Below are 27,385 nucleotides of genomic sequence, written 5' to 3' on the forward strand. Positions count from 1 at the left end.
TGTAATTCCTTTAATAAATCAAGAATTGCTCATTTCCAGCTGCAATTAGTGAACCCACAACCTTCCGCTATTCCGGAACTTTGAAAATCACAATTTGTGGAAATATTTGGTTACTGGCAGAAATAGGTGTCAATGACAGAACACCTGGATTAATTACACCATTGTACATTATGAGCAGCTAATGAGCCCTCTCACAAGTATAAATTTTGAAAGCATTGTTTGATTCACGAGGAGAATGTAGAGACCTGAACAAAAGTTTGACAATTACCTACTTCAGTGGAGAAACATGAGCTGGTGGGTGAAGAACAGCCATAAAGCATTTGGAAAGTAATGTGCCTTGGTTAGAGTGAAAGAACATTGAATTGGAGGTTAAAAGAAGCTGCAAAACTTCAAATGAATGTAAAATTCAGACATGAACAACATTCTGAATGTTGCTTTATGTGAGCAGTGAGATTTCATCTGGGCGTGAAGCGGAGAGGCAATTATGCTGTTTCTATAGAATATTTGGAGAGTCACCGTGGAAATTATTGACAAGAAACTCGACCTCAACTGCAGACTGTTTAAAGGGCTGGAGCATCCGACCCATCAGCACACATTAGAGCGATTTGCCAATTGGCTGACTTTCCAATTGCCTGTTTGGCAGTGAGGCTGGTCCCTTGCTAGGCCTCTGGGAGCAAGCAATCTCCTGGCATTTTCACCAGCAGGTGACTTCTGTCAAGATTTTTCAGTGCACTGGGAGCTCTAAGTGGTGGCAACCTGTGGCTGAGTGAGAAGTGGGAAGGAATGTGGTTTCTGGCTCAATCTCAGATGTGTGGGGTATATAGTTAATTATAGCGAATCTCCAAAAAACGAGCAGGCAGAAAATTATATTTCTGACATCGTGCATTTAATGGACTGGCCAGTTCAAACAATCTTCACTTTGGTCATTGTTCTTTCATCAAATCCAGTACAGAGAGAAAAATCAAGACAGGGTGCTCCTAATTCATTAAGTTACTTTACTCAGACTTCCGTCTGCTCACATGGAGATGAAGTTGGAGGATGATTAAATGTGATCCAATGTGACAAGTGCAGAAATAATGGAATGCTTCAATACAATAATTCCAAGCAAACTCATCACCAAGCTCCGACATCCGGGACTCAGCACCTCCCTTTGCAACTGGATCCTCGACTTCCTGACCAACAGACTGCAGAATTAAAGTAATTCTGTCCACAGAATTAAAGTAAGAATAGGCAGCAACACTTCTGGCATGATTATTCTCAACACTGGTGCCCCACAAGGCTGCATCCTCAGCCCCCTACTCTACTCCCTATACACTCATGACTGCATAGCCAGATCCTGCTCTAACTCCATCTACAAGTTTACAGATGATATCACCATGGTGGGCCGTATCTCAACTAATGATGAGCTTAGTAAATTGGTGTCACGACAACAACCTTTCTCTCAATGTCAGCAAAACAAAAGAGCTGGTCATTGACTTCAGGAAAGGGGGGCAGTGCACATGCACCTGTCTACATCAACAGTGCTGAGGTCGAGAGGGTTCAGAGCTTCAAGTTCCCAGGAGTGAACATCAACAACCGCCTGTCCTGGTCCAACCACATAGACGCCACGGCCAAGAAATCTCACCAGGACCTCCACTTCCTCAGGAGGCTAAAGAAATTTGGTATGTCCTCTTTGTCACCAATTTTTATTGATGCACTGTAGAAAGCATCCTATCTGGATGCGTCACGGCTTGGTATGGCAACTGCTCTGCCTGGTACCGCAAGAAACTGCAGAGGGTTGTGGACACAGCTCAGCACATCACAAAAACCAGCCTCCCCTCCATGGACTCTGTCTATACTTCTCACTGCCTTGGTAAAGCAGCCAGCATAATCAAAAACCCCTCCCACCCTGGACATACTCTCTTCTCCCCTCTCCTATCAGTTAGAAGATACAAAAGCCTGAAAGCACGTACCACCAGGCTCAAGGACAGCTTCTATCCTGCTGTTATAAGACTATTGAACAGTTCCCTAGTACGATAAGATGGACTCTTGATCTCACAATCTGCCTCTTTATGACCTTGCACCTATTGTCTACCTGCACTGCACTTTCTCTGTAGCTGTTACACTTTATTCTGCATTCTGTATTGTTTTACCTTATGCTACCTCAATGCACTGTGTAATGAATTGATCTGTAGGAACGGTATGCAAGACAAACACAAGTGACAATAATAAACCAATTCCAATTCCAAATGTGCGCCACGGTCCGCAAATGGGATTAGTGTAGCAAAGACCAAACTGCTGGAGGAACTCAGCAGGCCAGGCTGCACTTTGAGTCAAGACCCTTCATCTGGACTAATTCCTTCTTTGATCTCGTCAATGTAGAGGAGGCCACATAGGGAGCACCAAATGCAGTTGATAAGGTTGGAGGAGGTGTGTGTGAATCTTTGCCTCACATGGAAGGGCTGTTTAGGTCCCTGATAGTAGTGAGGGAGGAGATGTTAGAACGAGTGTTGCACCTCCTGTGCTTGCAAGGGGTCAGAGAGAGATGGGTGGGGAGGAATGAGCGGACCAGTGAGTGACGGAGAGAGTGGTCCCTGCGGAAGGCAGAAAGGGGTGGAGAGAGGAAGATGTGGCTGGTGGTGGGATTATGTTGCAGTTGACAGAAGTGATGAAGCAGAATTCCTGAATCAATTTTGTAATGTAATGTGATGTTGTTCAGTTTCCAAGATCCTGATCGATTATAATAACCTTCTTCTCTTGCTGAACCCTGGTATGTTTGTATCCCCCACTTCTTAATAATAAAGTGAATTCAGGTATCAGGTCTTGCCTGTGAGGTTTAAAATGATATTTGGGGTTGATATCATTAAAGTGTGTGCGTGCGTGCAGATCATGTGACCTCCTGTGTACAGTGAGGGGACAAGCAGAACATGGGATTTGATGGGGTTTGGTAATGTTGCTCAGGGTTTGCTGAGCAGTGCACAGGATGGCTATCAGAATCCAGTAGGAAGGCAGTGAGTAGCAGAGCTGAGGTGCGAGCCCAACAGGACAGTGCTGCATGAAACAAGTAGGTGTTGGTCTTAAGCACTTTAAAAAAGTCTGTCCCTATCTCTAGCCTGGCTTGATGTACCTGAAGAAGCGGTCTTTTACTGGTGGCACTTTACAGAGTATTGAAGGCATGAAGGAGAGAAACCCATCACTGATGCAAAGGTCATCCAGCAATGGGCTTAGGGGAATGGCACTCAGTTACTGGGAAAGATTACATGTGGCTAGCACATACATGCAGTCACAGGGAGCATATGCAAACTGCACGTAGACAACACCAGAGGTCAGGATTGAACCTGAGTAGCTAGAACTGTGAGGCAGCAGTTCTACAAGTTGTGCCACTGTGCCATTGGGGTTTGTTGACTGATTGCCAGCCTCTGTTGCACTTCCACTCTGTTCAGGAACCTTGTCTCTGTGTATGTCTGCAGTTCAATAAGATGTGTTACTCTTTCCTCTGGAGCTAGTTTTCATACCTTTCTGAGGTTCAGCAGATACTGATTTTCAAGTTTCTAGCGGAGAACCTAATTGTGTTATCTTTACCGATTTTCCTTGGAGAAACTAATTTTTCATCAAAAAAAACATAGATGTTTACAAGTTCAATTGAGATTGAATCAATTATAAATCCTTGTCATTAACATTCTGCAATCATCTTGTCAATTTCTCCATTCAAGATGGCATTCTCATTTCAATTTCCCTCAGCTCTGCACTGATATAATGAAATACACACATTTAATGGGATCACAGCAAGTACATGGCAACAGGCTTCATTCAAAAGATATGAAAAATGTAACGTCCATTTTACTGATGTTGGCAGGATTCTTTTTCAAAGAATCTAATTCAGATTGTCCTTTAGAGTCACATTACCAACAGGTCAGTTCACGGCACACTAAGTGTCGAAGCTCATTCTTTCTGAACTTAGATTTCCTGCTCACTAGTTTATTCTCTTTATAGACTTGGAGATGTTGTTCTCAAATTCACTATCAAAATTAGCAGTTACCAAAACTTAATGCAAAAAATAGGCATGTAAAATCATAGAATGCCATGGTGTTGTTAGGAAAAAGTTTGTTGTGATTGTTTGCTCTTGAGCTCTTTCCAGTTATCTTGTTATATGCTTGCTTTGATATTTATCCATTTCTTTTTCAACCCATTTCTATTATCTTGTGGTGCTACGTCTCCATTTCAAAGGAGAGGAAGCAAGCTCTTCCTGAGTATTCTGTTCAATCAATATAATTAAAATAAAGCTCCAGAAGTCTGATAGCGATAGGCTGTGAGGCAGCGACTGTACCAGCTGCATCATTGTGTTAACTCAATTTCTTTCTCCACAGATGCTGCCTGACCTGCTGAGCATTTCCAGCTATTACTGTTTCTATTACTCTACTATGGATGCTGCAAGAACAGCAGAGTGACTGAGTATTCAACAGCTGGGGTCTCAAGTCTCGACTCTGCAAAATCTTTCCACTATCTGCAAGACAAAACTTGGGTTTGTGAGAAAAGTTCTCTGCTTGCCCGGATGTGGTTCCAAAGACACTGAGTTAAGCTCACATCCAAAGAGTGTAACTTATCAAAACTTTAGATTCTTGATATATGCAGTTCCCAAGATAATGTAGGACTTTGAATTCAGTCAGGCCAGATGGAAGCCAACCATTTGCTGCTGCCTGCCAGGAAGCAATTGGCTGCAGTGCATGTCATCTAATACAGGGAACTCTTGAAGGCTTTGTTGTTTGAAAACTGAGAAGGCACGATCTATTCATCTAAATGCACCAAGAAGCAATCTTTGGCTGCCCTAAGAGCTGCAAGGTAGCCTCCACATCACAAATCATCCTGACTTGGAAATATATCATCCCTCTATGGTACCACCTTCATGCTTAGTGGCACTTCCTTCTTCACAAAACACTGCAGCTGGTAAGGAACGGGTGGCTCCTCAGTATCCCCAACGGGAATTACAGGTGGCCCTTAAATGCTGGATGTGCCTAAATTTCATGAGTGCCTACAAATAAAAATGAACCCGAATCCCTGAATGGCACAGTTCCCCATGTTGCCAGTCCTTTGTTGCAGATCAGCTGAGTGTGTGACACAGTGCAAACCTTTGAACACATGAACCAATATGCCAAACAATTTTCTACATGTAATCGATAACAATTGTGTCTTGTTTTTGCACTAAGGTCTCGTTTTTGCACAGTCTTTTTTTCTCACTTTCTTCACTGTCTTGTAAAATTTTAGTATAATTTATATCCTGTGTGTTGTCTGTACCTATGTGCTGTTGACCACCTTTGTGCATTCCTTTGCTGTCCTGTTGTCCATTTGGCTTTGCTCACCTTACTACTTTTAAGTCTTGCAGCTGAGCTGGTGGCCCTCTGCTCATCTTTCGTGGCGAAGAAAGTTTTGAAGGACAATCTCAAACAGCCCTGAGCCTAGGTCACCTGACAACTGCACCACCTCACCACGGATAGTCCCTACCTGGGCTAGATGGCTAGTTAGATTCCAATTGGCCAGTTGGATACAGCGAAGAGAGACCCCAGCAATTACTTCCCATTATTATGTGCTAATGGATAAAACTAGTTGGCATTGTTTAAACACACTTTGTATAAGAGGCATGCACAAATTCCAGATGTGAGTGGCAATGGAGCAAACTGGTGCATGTTTACCAGTTTTTGTGTGATACACAAATTACAACAATAACTACACTTCACAAGTACTTATCAGATGTAAAGCAGTTTGGGACATTCAAGAGCCATGAAATGAACCACTTTAGTGCAAGGCTATATTTCTGATAGTGATGGATCAAACCTAAAACAATGTGCCACTGGTACAACCTGGAGTGGAGGAAGAGGTGGAGGAACTTCTTTCTTTTTTTCATCTATTATTATGAATTCTGCTTTCACCATGGGTTTAAATTTTATATCTGACCCATGAGGCTGCAACCATACTCACTTTAAGTAGATTTAGGCACCCCTGCCTTCAGGCATGCGTCTTTAAACTGCAATCCAGAGCTCCGTGATTAAGGCTCTTGTGAAAAGAACAAACTTATCTCCATCTGGGGTTGCGAATACTTTGCAGCATGAGTGGAATTCTATACTAACTGGTTTCCTCAGAGGCAACTTTCATTCGAAGAAATAGGAGAAGGAGCAGGTCATTCACCCACTCATACTCGCTCTGCCACATTGTAGCTGATCATCATGATCAAAGAGATCATGGCTTTTACCTCAGCACCACTTGCCTGCACAAACTACATGCCCCTTGATTCCCCAAAATACCAAACATCTGTGTATATTTGCCTTGAATATACTCAGTGACTGAGCCTCCATGGCTCCCTTTGCAGAGAATTGCAGGCACGGTAGTGCAGCGGTTAGTGTAAGACTATTACATCGCCAGCGACCCAGGATCAATTCCGCCACTGTCTGTAAGGAGTTTATATGTTTCCCCCGTGTCTGTGTGGGTTTCCTCCAGGTGCTCCAGTTTCCTCCCACATTCCAAAGACGTACGGGTTAGGAAGTTGTGGGCATGCTAATGTTGGCTCTGGAAGTGTGGTGACACTTGCAGGCTGCCCCCAAAATATTCTATGCAAAAAAGATACATTTCACTGTGTGTTTCGATGTATATGTGACTAATAAATAAATCTTATCTTATCTTATTCACTACCCTCCAGGTTCTCATGTTTCTTCTTCTATTGATCCTGTGAATGGCTGATCCCTGGTTCTCGACACTTGGGGAATCGTCACTACTGCCTCTGTCCTGTCAAGCTCTGTAAGAATACTGTATATGTTTCAGTCATAAGGCCATGAGTCCAGGCTGTATGTGACAAAATTATGCTACACTGTTAATTCTCTACTGAGGGTATGCTGCCCTGCCTTCTTTTAGACTGTTAAATTAAAGCGTTGTCAATCCTCTCCTGCAGGTAAAAGATCTACATTGGTAGTTGGAGAATATCACCAAATTTCCCTATATTGTGACAATGACTGTCCTTTAAGGGTACATCATTGGCTCTGAAGGTCTTAAGCATTTTGAAGATGTGCAAGGCACTATACAAACACAAATAAAAATAGAAAATGCTAGAAATACTCAGCAAACTGAGCAGCATCTGTGTAGCAAGAAACAGCTGGTGTTTCAGGTTGAAGATCCTTCATGATAATGAGCTATCATCAATAAATCCAAATTCATTCTTCACTAGAGAACGGTCACATTCCAGAAATCAATTACAAGGAAGTTGTTAAATAAGTTTCATGGATATAACCTTCAAAATATATTCCAAAATGAGGCATCAGAACCGTAAGTTCTTGTCTTATCAAATGGTTTTGCAAATACATTAATTAATATTACTTTTTTTTAAGAAGGTAAGATGGAATTAAAACATTTTGCATAATTAAATGCTGAAGAGAGCATTTTTCTCAGGACTTGAAAAATTTAATGGATTTCAGATATTTCTGGGGGGGGTGGTGGGAGAGATATTGACGAACAATCAAACGATAAAAACTGAGGAAGGAGATTACAGTGACTGCTGACCTGGTCTGATTACACGTACTTAAAATGCTCATACCAAATTCAATACAGCTGTTGTTTTACAAATAACATCTGCTCTGTGCAATTACCTGGTTTAGTTTTGATTGCCTAAGAGGGTTGGAGAGGAATTTTCAATAGTATTTTTTCCCTTACTGTTGGGTTAATTTGTTACTTTTTTGCCTATCTGAGCAGATTGCAAGGTGTAGAATGAGCAGGTGGATGGAGGGAGGGTCAGAAGACATAATAGTCTGGTGATCATGAGTGTAGGGCATGCTTTTAGAAATGGTCTTCACCCTCTGTTGGGGTCACCTCAGAACTGTTATTGATGATGCACGGATCTATTATCTTCCCCATGCTGAGCCCGTGTTCACTCACACCGTTCATATGAGAAGCGATAGGACAGAGAAGCCAGGACTGTGGAGAACAATTTTTCCCACTTGAATAGAGATCCACACAATGTCATCAAGCTGAAGGTTAACTTTGTTTCTCTCTCCATGGATGTTACTTTATCTGCTGAGTATTGCCAGCACTTTCGTTTTATTTCATGTAGCACAGCATCATGAAATACTGACCCAGTGGTTCCAATTGTTGCGGTAGGGGGCTGAAGACACACCACCGCAACAGAATTTGTCATGTTATGTGAGGAGCAATTAGATGGACGATGACTGTAGCAAGAGTATTTCTCACAAAATGAAACGATTGAAGGACAACATTAATAATACAATTGTCTTCTTGTGAAACTTCCAAAATCTCTTCACAGGAACGATAATGAAATAAAATTTCACACCAAGTGATACAATCTTTGTTCCACACTATTTATGCGGATAATGAAGAGCCAGCTCAAATTGTGAGGATTAAAGGAATGACTTTAAAGAGGAGGGCAGCAGAGAGACATGGTGGTTTAGGGAGGGTGTACAGAAGCACAGGACACAGGCAGTTGCAAACAAATCTGACTGCGGTAACCACTGACAATCTCCTTGCTGTCTCTCACTGGGAAAGACATTGCTAGAGTCCTCCTCCTCCTCTTCTCCCAGGAGACGAAGAGTTCTTCCCCAGTTTCTGGGGTGGATTCTATCTACTTCAACGCACAAAGGACATGACCTTCACCGCATGCAAGGGCCAGTCTCACAAAGACCTTCTTGACCTCACAAAAGCCCTAAATCGAGTGGGACTGTGGAGCATCCTTCTCCAACTGGTTGCTGCAGAAAATTCATCTCCACCTCATGTCGGCTACTTGATGGTATGCAGGCTGTGATTTTAACTAACAGGTCCAGCAAGGTCCAGTCTCACTGCACACTGGTGTCAAGTATCTAAACAATTTTCTCGCCACAATGCTGCATCTCAGCTCCAAAAAACTTCCCAGCAGAATGGGGCTAATCTACACAACACATGGGAAACTGTTCAACCTACATCGCTTCCACTCCAGAACCAAGTTCACCCCAACCTCAGTCACTGAGCTGCTTACAGGGACGAGGCTTGCAAAGTGACTCATTTAGAGGCTGAGCTCTGAGGCACAGGGCAGCACAGTGGCACAGATAGTACAGCCGCTGCCTCACAGCACCAGACACCCAGGTTCAATCCTATCCTTGGGTGCTGCCTGTGTGGAGTTTGCACACTCTCCCTGTGACCACAAGGGTTTCCTCCACGTGTTCCAGTTTCCTCCCACATCCCAAAGATGTGTAGGTTGGTTGGTTAATTGGCCACTGTAAATTGTCTCCAGGGTGTAGGTGAGTGGTAGAATCTGGGGGTGGGGGGTGGGGGGAGGAGTTGATGAGGATGTGGAGAGAATAAGAAATGGGATTTATGTAGGTTAGTGTAAATGGGAGATTTATGGTTGGTCCAGACTTAGTCAGCTGAAGGGCCTGTTTCTGTGCTGTATCTCTCTACAAATCATCGTCAACTTATTCTTGATGCAGATGAGAGAAAAGGCATTGGACTTAACATCCTCAAATCAAAGCTCCTCTACCCACCTGGTCCCTGCTGTACAACATGCTCCCAGAGTACAATACCAACATCCCCCACCCAATCTCCTGAAGATCAGTGTTCCACCTCTCCCCAAAGGCTGAAATTCCACACCCACCAACCCAGCCTCTGGCCATCTGAGGAAAAGAGAGTCTGAAGATCAAGACCTCAAACTTCACAAAAAAGCAGGGGCCTACTGGGCAGTAGTGACCTCAGTCATGTGAGGAACTTAACCTACTGTGTTTTCTGCAGCAGGACAAAATAACGGAGTAGTTTCAGGAGTGTCATGCACCCAGCCGAGAGTATCCTGTGCTAAAAGTAGCCATGCCTCCACTTCTTAAAGGTGGGTGCCCACCAGTTACAACCACTACTGGAGAGCGGTTGACAACCAGGGGAGTTGTCTCCTCTCACAGTGATCACCTTCCTGCTGCTCCCACAGTAAGTTCCAACAGTGGCCTTGGAGATATTCCTTTTGTTTATCCATATCCTATATTAACTTAAAATTAACTAATTTTCTTTCTTTCCCAGTTCTAATGAAGAAGCATCAGTCAAAAACTTTACCTCAGTTTTTTGTTTCTCTCCACAGATGTTGCCTGACCTGCTAAATATTTCTGGCATTTTCTGTCTTTATTCCCTTCAAACAGCATTGGTGTGTTGTTCTTCCTACTGTTCAGATCTGTCTCATGTATGTGATAAATGGAAAAGGCCTAAGAGGGCACAGTGTACATCAGATGGCCATTGATGTCACTGGTGCCTCAGCCATGTTATTTGGATTCCACAATTCATGACCCAGTATTACCAGCATCGTAAGATGTGATGTTCTTGGTATTGGTATTGGTTTATATTGTCACTTGCACTGAGGTACAGGGAAAAACTTGTCTTGCATACTGACCGTACAGGTCAATTACATTCACACAGTGCAGTTACATTGGGTTAGTACAGAGTGCATTGATGTAGTACAGGTAAAAACGACAACAGTACAGAGTAAAGTGTCACAGCTTCAGAGAAAGTGCAGTGCAATAAGGTGCAAGGTCACAACAAGGTAGATCCTGAGGTCAGAGTCCATCTCATCGTATAAGGGAACCGTTCAATAGTCTTATCACAGTGGGGTAGAAGCTGTCCTTAAGTCTGGTGGTACGTGCCCTCAGGCTCCTGTATCTTCTACCCGATGGAAGAGGAGAGAAGAGAGAATGACCCGGGTGGGTGGGTCTTTGATTATGATGGGTGGTCACGACCATGGATCGTGATTAAATGAGGACCCAGAGTAGCTAAAAATACGGCCATCGAATTGCTCGGCTTGTTTCCATTCTTTTCTTGTGTATGCAGGATAACGTTATGGGTCAACGTTAAAGTGAGGCACTGCTACTACCCTCCAGTGGAGTGCAGCAGTAATTAGAGCCTGAGACAGACAGAGTGACTGATGTGCAAGCCAAGTGGGAGGGGCTCAAGCCCCAGTAGAATAAGTGTATGATCATGGGGATATAAAGTTAGGGCATGAATGTTTTGTGTTAATATATTCTTGGTGTAGGACTGGGTATTCATGCGCTGGCATAAGCTCCTTTGAGGATGATCCCACTGAGCCTTGTCAGAGCTCTGCTTTGCCCGGTTGTATTTGAAAAATTATTACCATGGTCCTTATATTACAGCTTGTTAATAAAACTTTTACACTTTGGAACAAAACTTCGCGCAAGGGATCAAATCTTACACAGGCTGCCCACAGGAATGAGGAGTATTAGATGGGATTCTTGAGGCAGATGGGATTGAAAGACATGGTAAGAGGGCCGGCGTTTACTGGGAGAACTGTTTTCGGTTTTGTGATTGTAAGGAAGGAATTGGCCCTGAATATGTGGTGATGTGAGGTCGGGGTGAGGGGAAGGGGTTGGAATGGCAGCCCAGCATTTGTAGAAGGAGGGGATGAGGCTGGGATCGGGTCAGAGGACATGCAGGGGTGTGGACGGGATTGTGAGCCATCAACGGCAGCATGGGTAGGGCAGAATGCAGATTCCAGGGAAACAGAGCTTTGGGGATGGCTGGAGATCAGAGAGTGACGGGGAGCTTGTTTAATGTGGGGCAGATGAGATTTGCCAAGGAATTTCCAATCACTGGAAATCTGTAGTCCAGGTTGTCTGCAGTGCTTCAAAAGAGCTTCACCCAGGAATGATACCATCACAGGGATCTCCTGACACGGAAATTATGTTATGATCACAAGGATGGCTCAAGGCAGAAGTGTCCGTTCTGATTTTCGAAGTTATGTGAAACCTTCTGAAAATCATTGACATCATCTTTGACACATGGAAAAATTAATTTTCAATTGCATAACTTGCATCACTTGCATAACACTGAAAATAAAGATGATCTAACTGAATTTCTAGGCACAGATACTTTCAAAGAGCAGCATGCCTATAACATCGGAATTTTAAATCCAATGGTGGTATCAGAACTAAAAAGACAGTGCAATAAAACCGTCAATGCATGTATGTGGAAGTCTCTGGACAGATCTAAATTCAATGCTTTCCAAACTTTATTCAAGTATTCACAATAACCAGATTAATCAAAGATCAACTTTGTTTTAGGGGTTCCACTATTCATAATTGAGAGTGAAATTACATATTTCTTTGACTTTGATTTTGTTTCAGTAGGAAACAAAAGGGACTCTTTCCTCTCAAAGGGCATTATTAACACAAATGTATTTTAAATAAATAGGAAAGAAAATACAGGTTTGAATGCCATTACCATATCCCTTGGTTTGCTGGCAGTGCCCAGAAAAGTTCAGACTCACTTGTTTTCTCATTAAAAAAAGCAAGCTCTTCGTTCATTCATTTACTGCAACAACAACACTACTATTACACTGATCAAACCAACATAAAGAGTCAATTCGCCACAGGAAAATTATCCCTTAACAGCTATCTTAACCATTTATACTCCTGATCATTAGACCACTTTTTTTTTTATTTTCTATGTTTTTTCTTAAACTGAGCTTAGTTCAAAATATTTAGTAGCAAGTAGAGCTCCATGCCTCACAGCTTCAGAGAGCTGGATTCAATCCTGACCTCCAGAATTGTCTGTGTGGAGCTTGTACATTTCCCCAGGTGCTCCAGTTTCCTCCCACATCCCGAAGAACATGCAAGCTGGTGGGTTAATTTGCCAATGTAAATTGTCTCTAGGATGTGGGTGAGTGGTAGAGTCTGGGGGCAGTTGATGGGAATTGGGGAGAATAAAATGGAATTAATGCAGGATTTAATGGCTTGATGGTTGGCATGGACTCAGTGGGCTGAAGGGCCTGTTTCTGTGATGTATGTCTTTATAAAAAATCTCTCAATAAAGGTAGGTTTCAGTCAAAAATCTGGAATAATAATAGATCCAACCACCAATAAAATTCTTGTGAGAAAAGCAGAGGCTTTAAATTTGTAAAAATACAATGTTGGTGGCTTGGGGAATAGGATAGTTTGGCATCAGCACAATAGTACGATAAACCTTATATTTCGGTCTCAGGAGGGAGATAAGCCATGACCCATTTGAAAATTCAATCCTATGTGAGAATAAGTTACAAACGTTTACTCAGAACATTTTGGCCATTTTAATTCTGCAAAATCTGTTGTTGTAGATTCAACAAAGTTATTTCATGTTTCAGGAATATTATAGATAACATCCACATTGAAATGAGTAATACTCAAAGGAGGCAGCAGCCATCTGGAGTGAAATGCATAAGTAATCTTTTCTAGTCCAGAATTACTCTTGCTGAGAAATGAAAACTAATTATTTTACTCCCACCTTACTTTAGGCTTGCTCTTTAATGTTCTGCTCAGGTTTTGGGCTATTAGAATATGATAATTTTCTTCCAGCTGTTAAGCAATTTAGGTACCGTTAATGAATGTATTCAACAGTCAGATTATTGACTTCCAGTGGTGACAGCAGCTATAGTCAGTGAAAGCACAAGTGCAGCCAACTAAAACAAAATTTTATTTTATTTCTCCTTCAATCCAAAAACTAATTAATCCCTTTGTTTTTTCTTCAATAGTCCTCACTTTGGGTCAGGTATTACTTACTTCCAATCCTCTAATAATAAATACCCATCCAACTGAGGTAGTGGTCAGAATGGACGGCACATGAATTGGCAATTGGTTTGATATTTGTTCCCGAACGATATTTGTTTGACTTGCATTAGTACTGCTGCTCAGATCAATAACAGGATGCATGGGATTGAATTGGATCTCTGACTACCTTTGATTAACAGCCTCACAGGGCGTCAGCCAACACTCACCAGATTCGAAGAACTAACCTTTTTCAGAGTTGATGGAATTTAGCCATTTTAGATTCATATGGCATAAATGGAGGCCATGTAACCATTGTGCTTCTATGACAGCTAGAAAGGAATCAGTAATGAGGAGGAGGCCATTCAGGCCATCAAGGATTTGCCATCTTTTTGAATGAGTAATCCAATTAGTTCCATTCATTGCATTTACTCTGTAGTTTTGGCAATCTTGTTCCTTCAAATATTTATCCAATTCCTTTTTAGAAATTACTATTCAACAGCTTGCTGCATTTGAAAAGTCCCTTTTCAAACTGTCAAGTGGATGAAGAAATGCACCAATCAGCCTGCTGTGAATGAGCAACTCAAGATTGTGTCCAGTTCATTCTAATCCCTGTGGCACAAAGAGCAAAGGGCACCTGGCTTCTTGTTACCCTGACATTCATGCAGGTCCCCGTGTGAATGACAGAATAACAAGAAGCTGGAGGCTCTTTTGAGGTTAGGCCAAATCAAACACCAACTGCATTAATGTATGAATGTGACCCTGCTAAAACTTAATTCAAGGGAACGCTTTGAAGTGAAGTAATTTTGCTATTTAAATGTAGAAAATATTTTGTGCAAAGGTAACAGAAAAAGCAATGAGATGCATGATGATTATTTACTTTGGATGTGTTTGCAGGGGGATTGTGTTATACAGGGCAGTGGGAGAACATTAATCTTGGAATGGTTTACATAGGTAAAAGGTTTCATGCTGAAGAAAATTTTACTAGTCCACAGTTGGGTGGTTTATCAGTCATGAATTTTACATATGACACAGAAAGGATCTCACTGACACTGACTGCTCCTTTGCTACCCCAAGTTCTCTTATACAACAAGAACTTCAATCAATAACTGCAAGAATAACTTTTGATGAAACATGGTGACATTAAAATGCTGTTCAAGGTTCCTTAATTTCACAAATGCTTGGAAATGACTGTTACTGATAACAGCTGATGTACATTTAACAAGCTTATATCACCATTTCATCTGCTACACTGATAAAAGGATTTTTGCCTTTCCTTAAATAATGAAGAGATTAATATCATTGAAGCATGTAAACATTTATCCACAAATGGCACCAACCCTACACAGCATTCTCTTAAACTGAAATGAAACTCATCAGGGTCTGATTTCCGATTAACTGAGGTTAACCCCAAAGGTAACAATACTATTTGACTTTGGCTGCCCATTGCCTGATTCATGAGATTGTGAACTGAAGTCCTGCTCATAAGGCCTGACCAGGTTGGCTGATCCTGGGAGAGTGCTACATGTTCAGAGGTGCCACCTTTCAGAATAGACCTTAAATCATATCACTTCAAAATACTGTTAATACTGGAAATCTAAAATAGAACAGATAAAGACTGGAAATTCTCTGAAAGTCAGTCAGCATCCTTCTGATGAAAGACCACTGACCTGAAACATAAACACTGTTTGCCTCTCTACCCATGCTGCCTGGCCTGCTGAGTATTGCTACCAGTTTTTGTTTTTAAATTATACTCTCCTCTGCCATCAAAATATCTCTTAGCATTATTTGAAAAAGAATGGGGGTGTTCTCCGGTATCCTGGGTAACATTGATCCTACCCAAACATCAATGCTGTAATATGCTGCTCAAACAGTGAAAACACTGTTAAGATTTATTGGGATCATGGAAGTGTTACATATCTGCAAGCTTTTTCTTTATTATTTTCCATTTGTGTTAAATTATTTAGAGTTAAATTATTCATTCTGTTGTGCAGTATCATCCCTTGACCATGGAGAGTTCAACCAAGAAATCGCCAAGTTAGTCAATCAATAATGGCTCATTATTCATTGGTAACTGAACAATCACAAGAGTTTCTCTTTCTGCTAAAGCTGCCCAACCCCCTGAGCATTTCCAGCATTTTTAGGTCAACAAGTGTATGATCAACAACAAAGAACTGCAATCTTGCCCACATGAGCATTGCAAAGAATAGTCCCACATCCATACCCATTCTCACAAAAACGGCTTATGCCATAATTAAAATCAGTAAAACTTATATTTTATGGAATTAAACATTGAGGTGCTAAAAATGCATATCCAATTGACCAGCAAGCTGCATGAATCGAGGGCAGGTGATCATTCCCAAAATCACAAAACCCATCTGCTCCTGTCTACATCAATGGTGCTGAGTTCGAGAGGGTTGAGAACTTCAAGTTCTTGGGAGTGAACATCACCAACAGCCTGTCCTGGTCAAATCATGTAGATGCCACGGCCAAGAAAGCTCACTAGCGCCTCTACTTCCTCAGGAGGCTAAAGAAATTTGGCTTGTCCCCTTTGACTCTCACCAACTTTTATCGATGCACCATAGAAAGCATCCTATCTGGATGCATCACGGCTTGGTACGGCAACTGCTCTGCCCAGGACCGCAAGAAACTGCAGAGAGTTGTTGACACAGCCCAGCGCACCACGGACACCAGTCTCCTCTCCTTGGACTCTGTCTTTACCTCTCGCTGTCTTGGTGAAGCGGCCAGCATAATCAAAGACCCCACCCACCCGGGTCATTCTCTCTTCTCTCCTCTTCCATCAGGTAGAAGATACAAGAGCCTGAGGGCACGTACCAACAGACTTAAGGACAGCTTCTACCCCACTGTGATATGATTATTGAATGGTTCCCTTATACGATGAGATGGACTATGACTTCACGATCTACCTTGTTGTGACCTTGCACCTTATTACATTGCACTTTCTCTGTAGCTGTGACACTTTACTCTGTACTGTTATTGTTTTTACCTGTACTACATCAATGGACTCTGTACTAACCCAATGTAATTGCACTGTGTAATGAATTGATCTGTACGAATGGTATGCAAGACAAGTTTTTCACTGTACCTCGGTACAAGCGACAATAATAAACCAATACCAATACCAAAATGCTGATCAATGTCCAGAATGCACTAAACATCATCTTATCACCTCTGTTTCTCTGCATTCACACTACCTTAGTGATAAGGAAAAGTACATGAAAAAATTCCAGTAACTGGATTTTATTCACATTACTGATACCAAGGTTTTCAATTCAGGTCTAAGCAGAATGGCAATTTGAACAGGCATTTAGCACAGGTCTTCGGAGATTTATAAATACATAATTGAAAAAGATAACACCATTTACAAAAGCTGCTGGGAGAAAAGATGATTCTGCTGTGGAAATTGTTACAATTCTTCTCAATTACATTTTATAGGAGACAGCAGATAAAGGATGTCCACCATCACTTGATCCTCTAAACCTTCAAATATTCTTAAAAAGAAACACAAATATTACTGAATACAAGTCTGATGCCATTAGTTTCAACTATACTGCAATCTTTCAAGTTGTGCTCTGCACAATTCTGCACACCTTATTATAAAAAGGATATTGATGTAAGAAAGAGAGTGCAACACTGACTTATTCAAAGCACACTAGAAGTCATACAATTTAACAATGGACATCTAAACTCAGTCTTTGTTCTCCGGTGTCCTAAAATATATATTTGAATTTAGGAAAGGCATTCATAGAGAGAGTGATTCTATTTGGGGAAGAACAAAACAAGAGGTCAGTATAAGTCAGTCATCAAGAAATCAAATAATTAAAATGAAACTTCTTTATTCCGAATTTAGATCTATCACAGTTACAGGTTGAGGCAGTTGGTTAATATGTAGTAAAGATGAGGTTAGATAAGCAAATGAGGGCATCCAAGGGTTAGCCAATGTGGAAAGACTGAAAGAACCAGATGTGACACATAAGTACCAGTACCAATTGGTTGGCTCATATGGCCTGTCCTGGTGCTGTATATGCTATGGAATTATATGTATAAGTCAAACATTGTGACACCAGATTGTTACTTACAGAAATGGGAGATGTTCAGCAATGCTTCTTTTCTATTCACAACTCTTAAGAAAATGAAGCAGTCTATGTCTGCATACAGCAAGAGTTGGATAACATTCAGGCATGGGCTGAATCTTTACAAATAACAGTTGTGTCACAAAGCAATGATTTTCTTCAAGAGAGTCTAAGCAGGTATCCTTTACATCAAGTGGTGTCACTATTGCTAAGTTCCCCACCGTCAACATCCTAGGGTGATCACCATTGACTAGAAGCTTAAATGAACCAGTGGAGTGTATCCAGTGGTTGCAAGGACGTGTCAGAAAACTTCCCAAAGCTTTTCTACCATCAGACTGTGACAGAGAGACTTCAACCTAAAATGTTAACTTTGTTTCCCTTTTATATACGCTGCCTGACCTGGTGAGAGATTCCAGGATTTTCTGTTTTTATTTCAGATTTTCAGCACGTGCAGTGTTTTGATTTTCCTTTCCAGCACTTACAAGGCAAGAGTCAGGGGTGGAATCCACTCCACTTGCCTGTATTAGTGTAGCTCCAAGAACACTCAAGATGATGAACATTATCCAGATCAAAGCAGTATATTGACTGGTACTCCCGCCCCCTGCTCTGATAAGATATCTTTATTAGTCACATGTACATCGAAACACATAGTGAAATGCATCTTTTGCATGGAGTGTTCTGGGGGGGCAGCCTGCAAGTGTCGCCATGCTTCTGGTGCCAACATAGCATGCCCACAACTTCCTAACCCGTACATCTTTGGAATGTGGGAGGAAACCAGAGCACCCGGAGGAAACCCACGCAGACACGGGGAGAACGTACAAACTCCTTACAGACAGTGGCCGGAATTGAACCCAGGTTGCTGGCGCTGTAACAGCGTTATGCTAACCGCTACACTACCATGCCTGCCCTATGCCTTCACTATATACTGACTACAAAATACACTGCAGTTACTCACGAGGGCTATTTTGACAACATCTTCCAAAACTGCAACTTTTACCACTTCAAAGGACAGGACAGCATCTGCATGGGAACCCCACCACCCACAGGTCACTGTATGTCACATATCAGGTTGACTTGGAAAGATATTGCCCTTCCTTCATTGTCACTGAGCAGCAAATGTCGGCCTTGCTGGCAGTCTCACTTCTGACAAATGATTAATGTACAAAAAACGAACATGCATGCAGCTGAGGTTGTAACTGTGGAGAGAGGCACAGAGTCAACATTTCAGTTCAATGACTCTTCATCAGAATTGAAAAGTGAGCGACCAGATGATTGAAAAGTGAGATGTAGATGTGGAGAGGGGTGGACTGAATAGGGAATGTCTGTCACTGGATGGAAACATACAGAGTGACCTGTGGGTGGTGGGGTTCCCATGCAGATGCTCTCCTGTCCTTCGAAATGGTAAAAGTTGCAGTTTTGGGAGAGGTTGTCACTGCAGGTTATGCAATTGCTTTCAGTGACTGCCTTGGAAAGGGAAATAAATGTGGGTAAGTTGACGGCTGGAGTAGTGTAAATAGAGGAAGATGAGTTAGGGCAGTAGAGAGAGCAAGAGTAAGATAATATGGTGGAACTGAGATGCAAACACAACAGGTGCTGGAAATCTGAAAACAAAAATGCAGGAAATACTTAGCAGGTCCGGCAGCATCTGTGGATTACACCGAGCAATGTCACATGTAGCTGATCTTTTATCAGAACTGTCCAGTTCTGACACAAACAGGAAAGGCTGGTTATCTGAAATTGTTGAATTCAATATTGAGTTCAACACCATCATTCCCTCAGTACTTAATAGCCAAGCTTCAAAACCTCCCTCTGCAACTGGATCCTCGACTTCCTTACAGGGAGATCACAGTCAGCGCGGATCGGTAATAACATCTTCTCCTCACTGACTATCAACACAGGCGCACCTCAAGGATGCGTGCTTAGCCCACTGCTCTACTCTCTCTACACTCAAGCCCAAGCACAGCTCAAGTGCCACCTACACATTCGCCGATGACACCATTGTTGATGGTAGAATCTCAGATGGCGATGAGGAGGCATACAGGAGTGAGATAGATCGGCTGGTTGAGTGGTGTCGCAACAACAATCTCACAGTCAGTGTCAGCAAGACCAAGGAACTGATTGTGGACTTCAGGAAGGGGAAGTCAGCAGAACACACACCAGTCCTCATTGACTGGTCAGCAGTGGAAAGGGTGAGCAGCTTCAAGTTCCTGGGTGTCAACATCTCAGAGGATCTATCCTGGGCCCAACATATTGATGCAATCATGAAGAAAGCACACCAGTAGCTCTAGTTCATTAGGAGTTTGAGGAGATTTGGTATGTCACCATACACTCTTACAAATTTCTATAGGTTATACGGTGGAGAGCAGTCTGACCGGTTGTATCACAGCCTAGTATGGAGCTTCCAATGCACAGGCTCGCAGAAGGCTGCAGAGGGTTGTAGACTCAGCCAGCTCCATTATGGGCACAACCCTCCCCACCATCAAGGACATCTTCAAGAGGCAGGGCCTCAAGGAGGAGGCATAGAACATAGAACACTACAGCACAGTACAGGCCCTTCGACCCACAATGTTGTGCCGACATTTTATCCTGCTCTATTATCTATCTAACCCTTCCCTCCCAAACGTTAACCCTTACCTCCCATTTCTCTATCATTCATATGCCTATCGAAGAGTCTCTTAAATGTCCCTAATGTATCTGCCCCCACAACCTCTGCTGGCAGTGCGTTCCACACACTCACCACTCTCTGTGTAAAAAAACTTACCCCTGACATCCCCCTTATACCTTCCTCCAATCACCTTAAAATTATGCCTCCTTGTGTTAGCCATTGTTGCCCTGGGTAAAAGTCTCTGACTGTCCACTCGATCTATGCCTCATCATTTTGTTCACCTCTATCAAGTCACCTCTCATCCTCCTTCTCTCCAAGGAGAAAAGCCCTAAATCATTCAACCCATCCTCATAAGACATGCTCTCTAATCCAGGCAGCATCTATCATTAAGGACCCTCACCATCCGGGACATGCCCTCTTCTCATTAATACCATCAGGGAGTAGGTACAGGAGCCTGAAGACCCACACTCAACGATTCAAGAACAGCTTCTTCCCCCCTGCCATCAGATTTCTGTATGGTCCATGAACCCATGACCTCATTATTCCTTTCTTTTGCACGATTTATTTATTTTTGTAATTTATAGATTTTTATGTCTTGCACTGTACTGCTGCTGCAAAACAACAAATTTCACGTCATATGTCAGTGATAATAAATCTGATTCTGACTGAGTCTCAAAGGCTGCAATGCACCTGGATGGAAGACAGGGTGTTGTTCCTGTCCTGAAGTGGACTTCACTGGAACAATGTAGGAGGCCAAAAGTAGAAAGGTCAGAGTAGGAGTGGGATGGAGAATGAAAGTGACAGGTGACTGGAAGCTCAGGATTGCTCCCTGCAGACTGAATGCAAGTGCTCTTCAAAGCGATTGTCCAGTCTGTGATTGGTTTCTCCAAAGTAGTGGAAACCACATTGTAGGCACTGAATGCAGTCTTCTAAATAACTGGTTTTCTCACTTTCCCAGTTCTGAAGAAGTCTCTTTGACCTGAAATGTTAATTTTCTCCACAGATGCTGCCTGACCTACTGAGCAGTTAAAACATTTTTAGTTCTCATTTTGGATTTCTAGCCTCTACAGTTTATTTTTCCTTGCCTGGGAACAAAACTTGCCTGACCCCAATAGTGTTGCTGTATAAAAGTTCCATTTATCTCACTTTTACTGTACAGTTTTCACCTATCAGGATGTTTAGTGTCAAAGATAAAAGGCACGTCACTGAGGGTCCTTCCTTCCGTTGGTGGACGTTACAGATTTTATGATGATACTTAAGAAGAGGAAGCTGTTTTCTCAGATCCCTAGCAATAACACTTAAAAAAAGTTATTGCTCATTCATATAATTGCTGATTTTAAGATCCAGCTGTGCGCAAAATGGGAAATGTATTTGCCTATTTAACTGTGCAATTAAAAGCAATTAATTCCATGTGAAGCACTTAGAGATGCTGTAAGTCACCTGGGCTATTTAAATAGCTTCTCTGTTAAATTTAATAGTTTTAAGGAAAGTCTGTAAAATACCATATAGTTCAAGTACCAGCTTTAATATTGGTGGATAAAGAGAACCAATTTCATGGATCTCTATTACAAATATTATTTCAGTAAAAGGTTATGCCGAGGGATGGTTAAGCTCACGGGAGACTAGCACACAAAACACACAGATTTTCTATGTGCCAACCAGCTCTGAAAAAGCATGCTATTTACAAAATGTGAGCTTAGGAATGGGATAAAAATTAGCATCACGTGACTTATATTTGATTAGTCCAGAGTGACTTGCTTATTGGACCAGGCACACCCAGTCTCGAACCAAGCCAGTATGTTTGATGTTCCCTGGCATCAGATGGACATAATGACAACATTATTCACACAGCCCACATTTCCACTCATTCAGACATAAGTCAGAACTCAATGCTCCAAACTAAAATCATCGTGGAACAGTCTCACTAAAACCAGGTGCACATTGGGCCTGTGTGTTGTTTTTCTCTTCATTTAAAGGGACCCTCTGTGGATATCGGGAGACCTGGCTGGGCAGCTTCAGATCTGGTTATGGGGTCCCCAAACACCTCTCAAAGTCTGGGGAATGTGCTGCAGCAAACAGTGACCATTTTCTCCAGCATTTAACTGCTAAAATACTTACACATTACAAGCACTTCCATGGTTACACTGTTGGGTGCACTTCATAACTAGAGGCATCGTTAAGGCCATGGTTGGACATAGGGGTGCTCAGAGACCTTGGGGCAGGAAGTGAAGACACACCCATCACCAAAGACCCAGGTCCCAAAGAGTTTTCAGTAAGTCCCACATCCCATCCAGACCTGTCTGATGAACAATTTATTTGCAGGCTCAGGTTTTCTAAGGCTGGCATGACAGAGGCATGGGAAGTGACGTGGGAAGACTTTCAGCCACTCTCTCAGAACTGGACTGTTCTCTGTGTGGTGGTCAAGGTCACACTGATTCTCAACTTCCTTGCAACAAAATCCCTCCATGTGGCTGCAGCAGATCTCTGCTTCTTTCCCCAGTTTGTTCACTACAGCACCAGAAGGGTCATCGAGGCATGTACTCATGATGGAATGATTTCATCTACTTGGGTTTCATTGAAGAGAACGCTTCAACTTGGGCAATGAGATTTGCGAGTATTGTTGGCTCCTCACAGGTGCTGGCAGATATTGTGCCCACACTGGGTCCCCCTAAATACCCAGACCACATTCACCACTCCTTCAGTGTGAAGGTGGTTGTGGACCACAGGAAGAATTTACTGAACATTAATTTCCAGGAAGCACACATGACTCCTTTATCCCGAGGAAGTTGACATTTTGGATGTTTTCAGTGGTTGGCATTGCTTGGATTGATGGAGAGTGGGAGACTTGGGGCTACTCCCCATTTCCATGGCTACTCACACCAGGCACTCTGTGACTACACCAGCTGAGTGCAGATATAATGAGAACCACCAAAATACCAGGACAGTGGCCAAAAATGCTGTAGGTCTCCTGACGATGAAATTAAATTGCCTACCTCCACTTGGGATGCCTTGCAGTGCATGCCAAGAGAGCATGTTGTCCAACCTTGCAAATTAAGAACACCAACTGGTGCCAGAGGAAGAGAACAGAATTATGGTAAATTTATGATACAGATGGCTATTTGGCCCATCTCATCTGTACCAGTCATACAAAAGCCACCCAGACTAATTCTATCTTCTAGCACTTGGCCAGTGGCACTGCAAGTCACAACCTTCAAAGTTCACATCCAAGTACTGCGTAAATATGACGAGGGTTTCTACCTCCACCACCCTGTCGGGTAGTGAGTTCCAGAACCCTATTGTCCTTTGGAGAAAACCTCTTTCCTCACATCATCTCTAATTCTTCTGTCACTAACTTTAAAGCTATGCTCCCTCTATTGAGAATGATTTTTGACCCCTCTGCTAAGGGAACTAGGTATATCCGACTTACACTCTCTATGCCCCTCACAATTTTCATACACCTCACCTCCCCTCAGTCTCTCCTGTTCCAAAGAAAGCAAGGTTGTCTTTTCCAAATTTCCCTCAAAACTACAATTTTCCAAACCTGGCAACATCCTCATAAATCTCCTCTGCACTATCTCCGTGCAATCATCTCTCTGTCTTTCGTCTCCCACACTGTTCCAACAGCCCAGTGCAAGAAGGAATAGTACCTCATCTTCCGTCCAGGCCTGTCACAGACCTTAGCACTCAATGTTGAATTCAACTATTTCAGATAAGCATGTTGCCTGACCTCCTGGGTATTTCAAACATTCTCTTTTGTTTCAGATTTCCAGCAACTGCACAAAAGAACACATATTCTTTTGAGTCTTGTATTCTTTCCTCTCTCTCCAACTGCATTTATTCATCTGTTTAACCAGAGAGCTCCAAGTGCATTGTGACAAACCTCGGTTTCCACTCCACCACAGACATTCCCTTTATCCTCACTAGCCTGTTCCCACTTTGTAACTTAAACCACACTTGCTTTCTCACTTTCCTGGTTCTTATGAAGGGTATTTGAACTGAAGAATTAACTCTTCTCTCTCCACAGATGTTGACCTGCTGAGTGTTTCCAGCATGTTCTGTTTTTATTTCAGATCCTTGCAAAGGATTTTTTTTTTCATTTTCTATGACTCAGACTTATTTACCCTCAAGTACGTGTTTCCAATTCACTTCTCAGTCTGGTAAAATTGGCCTTGCTCCAGTTTAGAACTTTGACTCCTGCTTTATCCCTATCCACTTCCAAAACCATAGCCCCATGAGGACAGAATAAGCAGACTGAGTTTGAAGAGTGAGAGGCAATCTCATTGAAATGTACAAGATTCTTTTAGAGCTTGAAGGAATAGACATAGGGATGATATTTCCCCTGACTGGGGTGTCATGAATCAGGGGTCAAAGTCTCAGTATAAAGAGTCAGCTGCTCATGACAGAGATGAGAAGAAACTTCTCCAGTGACAGGATAATAACTTTTTGGAATTCTTCCCCCAGGTGGGCTTGGTTGCTGAGTATTTTCAAGAAAGAAACTGACAGATTTTTAGATATCAGTTGAATAAAGGAATATGGGGCTAGCATAGGAAAGTAGCACAGGAGTACGGGATTGAGCATGAGTAATGTTGGAGACTTTGATGGTGTTAAATGGTGTTGCAGACATGAGTGGTTGAATGGCTGACTCCTGCTACTTTCTCTTATGCTAAATCTAACTGAAAAGTGATCATGAGACCATAAGTGCTTTCCCACTGATTCTCCGTCGACCTACCCAGCATCGTTCCCGAAATGTAAATCCAAAATTGTCCCCTACTCTTGTTCTTGGTAGATTTTGCCAAAAATAAGGTTCTCCTGAATGCAATTTAGAATTTCTGTGTCCTCTATATTTTTTTGCATGGACTACCTACCAGTTACTGTTCAGGTAATTGAAATCTCCCACCATTAATGGCCTGGCACTTATCCACATGACAGGAATTTAGCTCCCTCGGCTTGTTAGGAGATGCACAGCATGTGGAACACTCCTGAGAGTGTGACAGCCTATGTTTTCTTACGGCAAGGAGACCTGGAGCCTGAAAAGGAGCGGTGGGAGGAAGCTGGCGGGTTCCAAGAGGAATATCCGGCTCAGTGCAACCACAGCCTCCCAGCTGAGCCAAGGAGGCAGGCACTGTCAGCATGGCTTGTAGGTGACTCTCTTAAGAATGATGCTTCTTGTGTGGAAAACTGCAAAATTATTGTCCCCAATGCAAATCAAGTGATTGTGCTCACACTCCAATCATTGCCAACAGCGTAATACACCAATAATCAGGCAAAACATTCCAGATGATGCATAATTATCCATCACAAGCTGCTTGGCAGCTCCACCTGCATTGATCGTACAGTCATAGAGTCAGAGTCACGCAACACAGAAACTGGCCCTTCGGCTCATCATTTCCATGTCGACCTTTTTTGCCCATCTACACTAATCCCATTTGCCCATAGCCTTTAAGTGCCTGTCTAAATGCCTGTTAAACACTGTAAGTGTATCTGGTTCCACCAGCTCCTCTGGCAGCACATTCTAGACATCAGCCACTGTCTGTGTAAAAGAACTTATCCCTCAGATCCCCTTTAAAACTCTTTCCTCTCACCTTAAACCAAAGCCTCCTCTGTGATTGCTGGACATCAATGTGTTCAGCTGCGTGTGGAGCCGTGAGGAAACATGCAAATCCTGGGGTAAACCCTCTTAATGCTGCCCCAGCGTCGATTTGACCAACAACATGATTTTTTGAAGGGATCCAAATCGACATTAGTGCCAAATGCAACAAAGATTTAGGGCACCCACAAAGGGTCTAATCTGATCCTGGGAAGTGTTTTATTTTGTCTGAGAGTCTCAGACTTTTCTTGTCTCCTTGTTGTTCGGAGTTGGCATTCTGGGGCTGTCCTGAGCTGCTTCTCCCTGCATTTCTGCAGGGTGGTCACTTCTTGTAGCAGCATGCTGAATCATGATCAGCAATGGGAATGCTTCTGACCTTCCCTCTATGTCACACAGGGGCCTTCAGTCTGTTGGCATTGGAGACATTGACATTGGGTACGATTGCTTTTAGACCCCAAATGTGATGGACCTGCTTTTGAAGTCAATGGAATTGTACATGAGGTGGGCAGATGAGTGACCGATAAGATAGTGTCCAATTAGTGTGCTTAAAAGAAATAGTTTCACACCCATTAACTCATCACAGTTTTGAGAAGGAATCCTGGGACAACCTTGTCTGTATGACCCTGTTGAGTTCTTTGGTAAATAGAACTAATAATTGTCATGGATTCAGATGGAAGCTGAGTTTAACCCTAATATTAATGTTGCAACATTTAATGACTTTTGAAAGTATTCCCTGTGTTCTTTAGGACAGTAATTTTTTGCTTTGATAAATGAACAAGAAGCCAAAAACACTTGTTCCTACCTGGAGCAGCAGGATATCTCCAGAGGTGAGATGTACTGACTCCAAATGCAGAGCGCAGCTGGCATAAGAAACAGAACAGCTACCCAGCAGCAAGCCACTATTAAAGACATGAAGAGCCCAAAGTCATGGACAGCTGGGATCTGGTGGGAATAAAACAGGATTGTTACCAACTATCTCAACAGCAAATGGACAGTGAGTCAGTCAACAATTTAGGCATTGATGGGCACAATTTACTTGATTTAATTTCAGCTGGGCTGGTCCCCTATGCTGCTTGCGATGAAGTGAGTTTATATTAATCACGCTGCACGTCCTGAAGAATGCGCTGATCACGAGTTCAGAGTAAATTGCCGGGTTACTCTTTGGAGCCAAAGTGCGACAAGGTATGGGAGTGAGTCACAGCATACCAAAGAAAATGAAGGCACTAAACTGGGAAAACATGGAAGAAGATCTTTCCTGTTCTTTCCTGGTGTGCAACCTGGAATATTAACTCTGTTTTTCCTAACGCAGATGCTGCCTGACTGCTGAGCGTTTCCTGTATTTTCTCTTTTTGTTTCTTTCCTGTATTTAACCATCTTCACAGATATGACATTGATACTGTTGTGTAAATTAGAAACATTCATCTAACACTAAACACTTTCTGTACTCACAATTCTAGAAAAGTTGCTTTCAAACATTCTAAATATGAAACAGAAATAAAAATCAAAGAATCATTGCAAAAGGACACTTGCTATGTGGGCTACTAAGTGAAGAATGGAGACAGTCTAAAGGTAGCTTAAACAAATAGTG

The 27,385-nt window shown here is 42.4% G+C and overlaps 1 protein-coding gene across 2 annotated transcripts in view; it reads right to left on the bottom strand.

Moving 5' to 3' along the window:
• Positions 1 to 27,385, bottom strand: part of disp3 (dispatched RND transporter family member 3) — a 434,497-nt gene that overhangs the window by 91,125 nt on the left and 315,987 nt on the right. For both annotated transcript variants that reach the window (XM_052039586.1, XM_052039587.1), the window contains one exon: positions 26,600 to 26,739. In XM_052039586.1, coding sequence (XP_051895546.1) covers positions 26,600 to 26,739 — 140 coding nt within the window. The remainder of the gene's footprint in view (positions 1 to 26,599; positions 26,740 to 27,385) is intronic.

Source organism: Pristis pectinata, chromosome 26 (assembly GCF_009764475.1).
Source record: "Pristis pectinata isolate sPriPec2 chromosome 26, sPriPec2.1.pri, whole genome shotgun sequence".
Classification (NCBI taxonomy): domain Eukaryota; kingdom Metazoa; phylum Chordata; class Chondrichthyes; order Rhinopristiformes; family Pristidae; genus Pristis; species Pristis pectinata.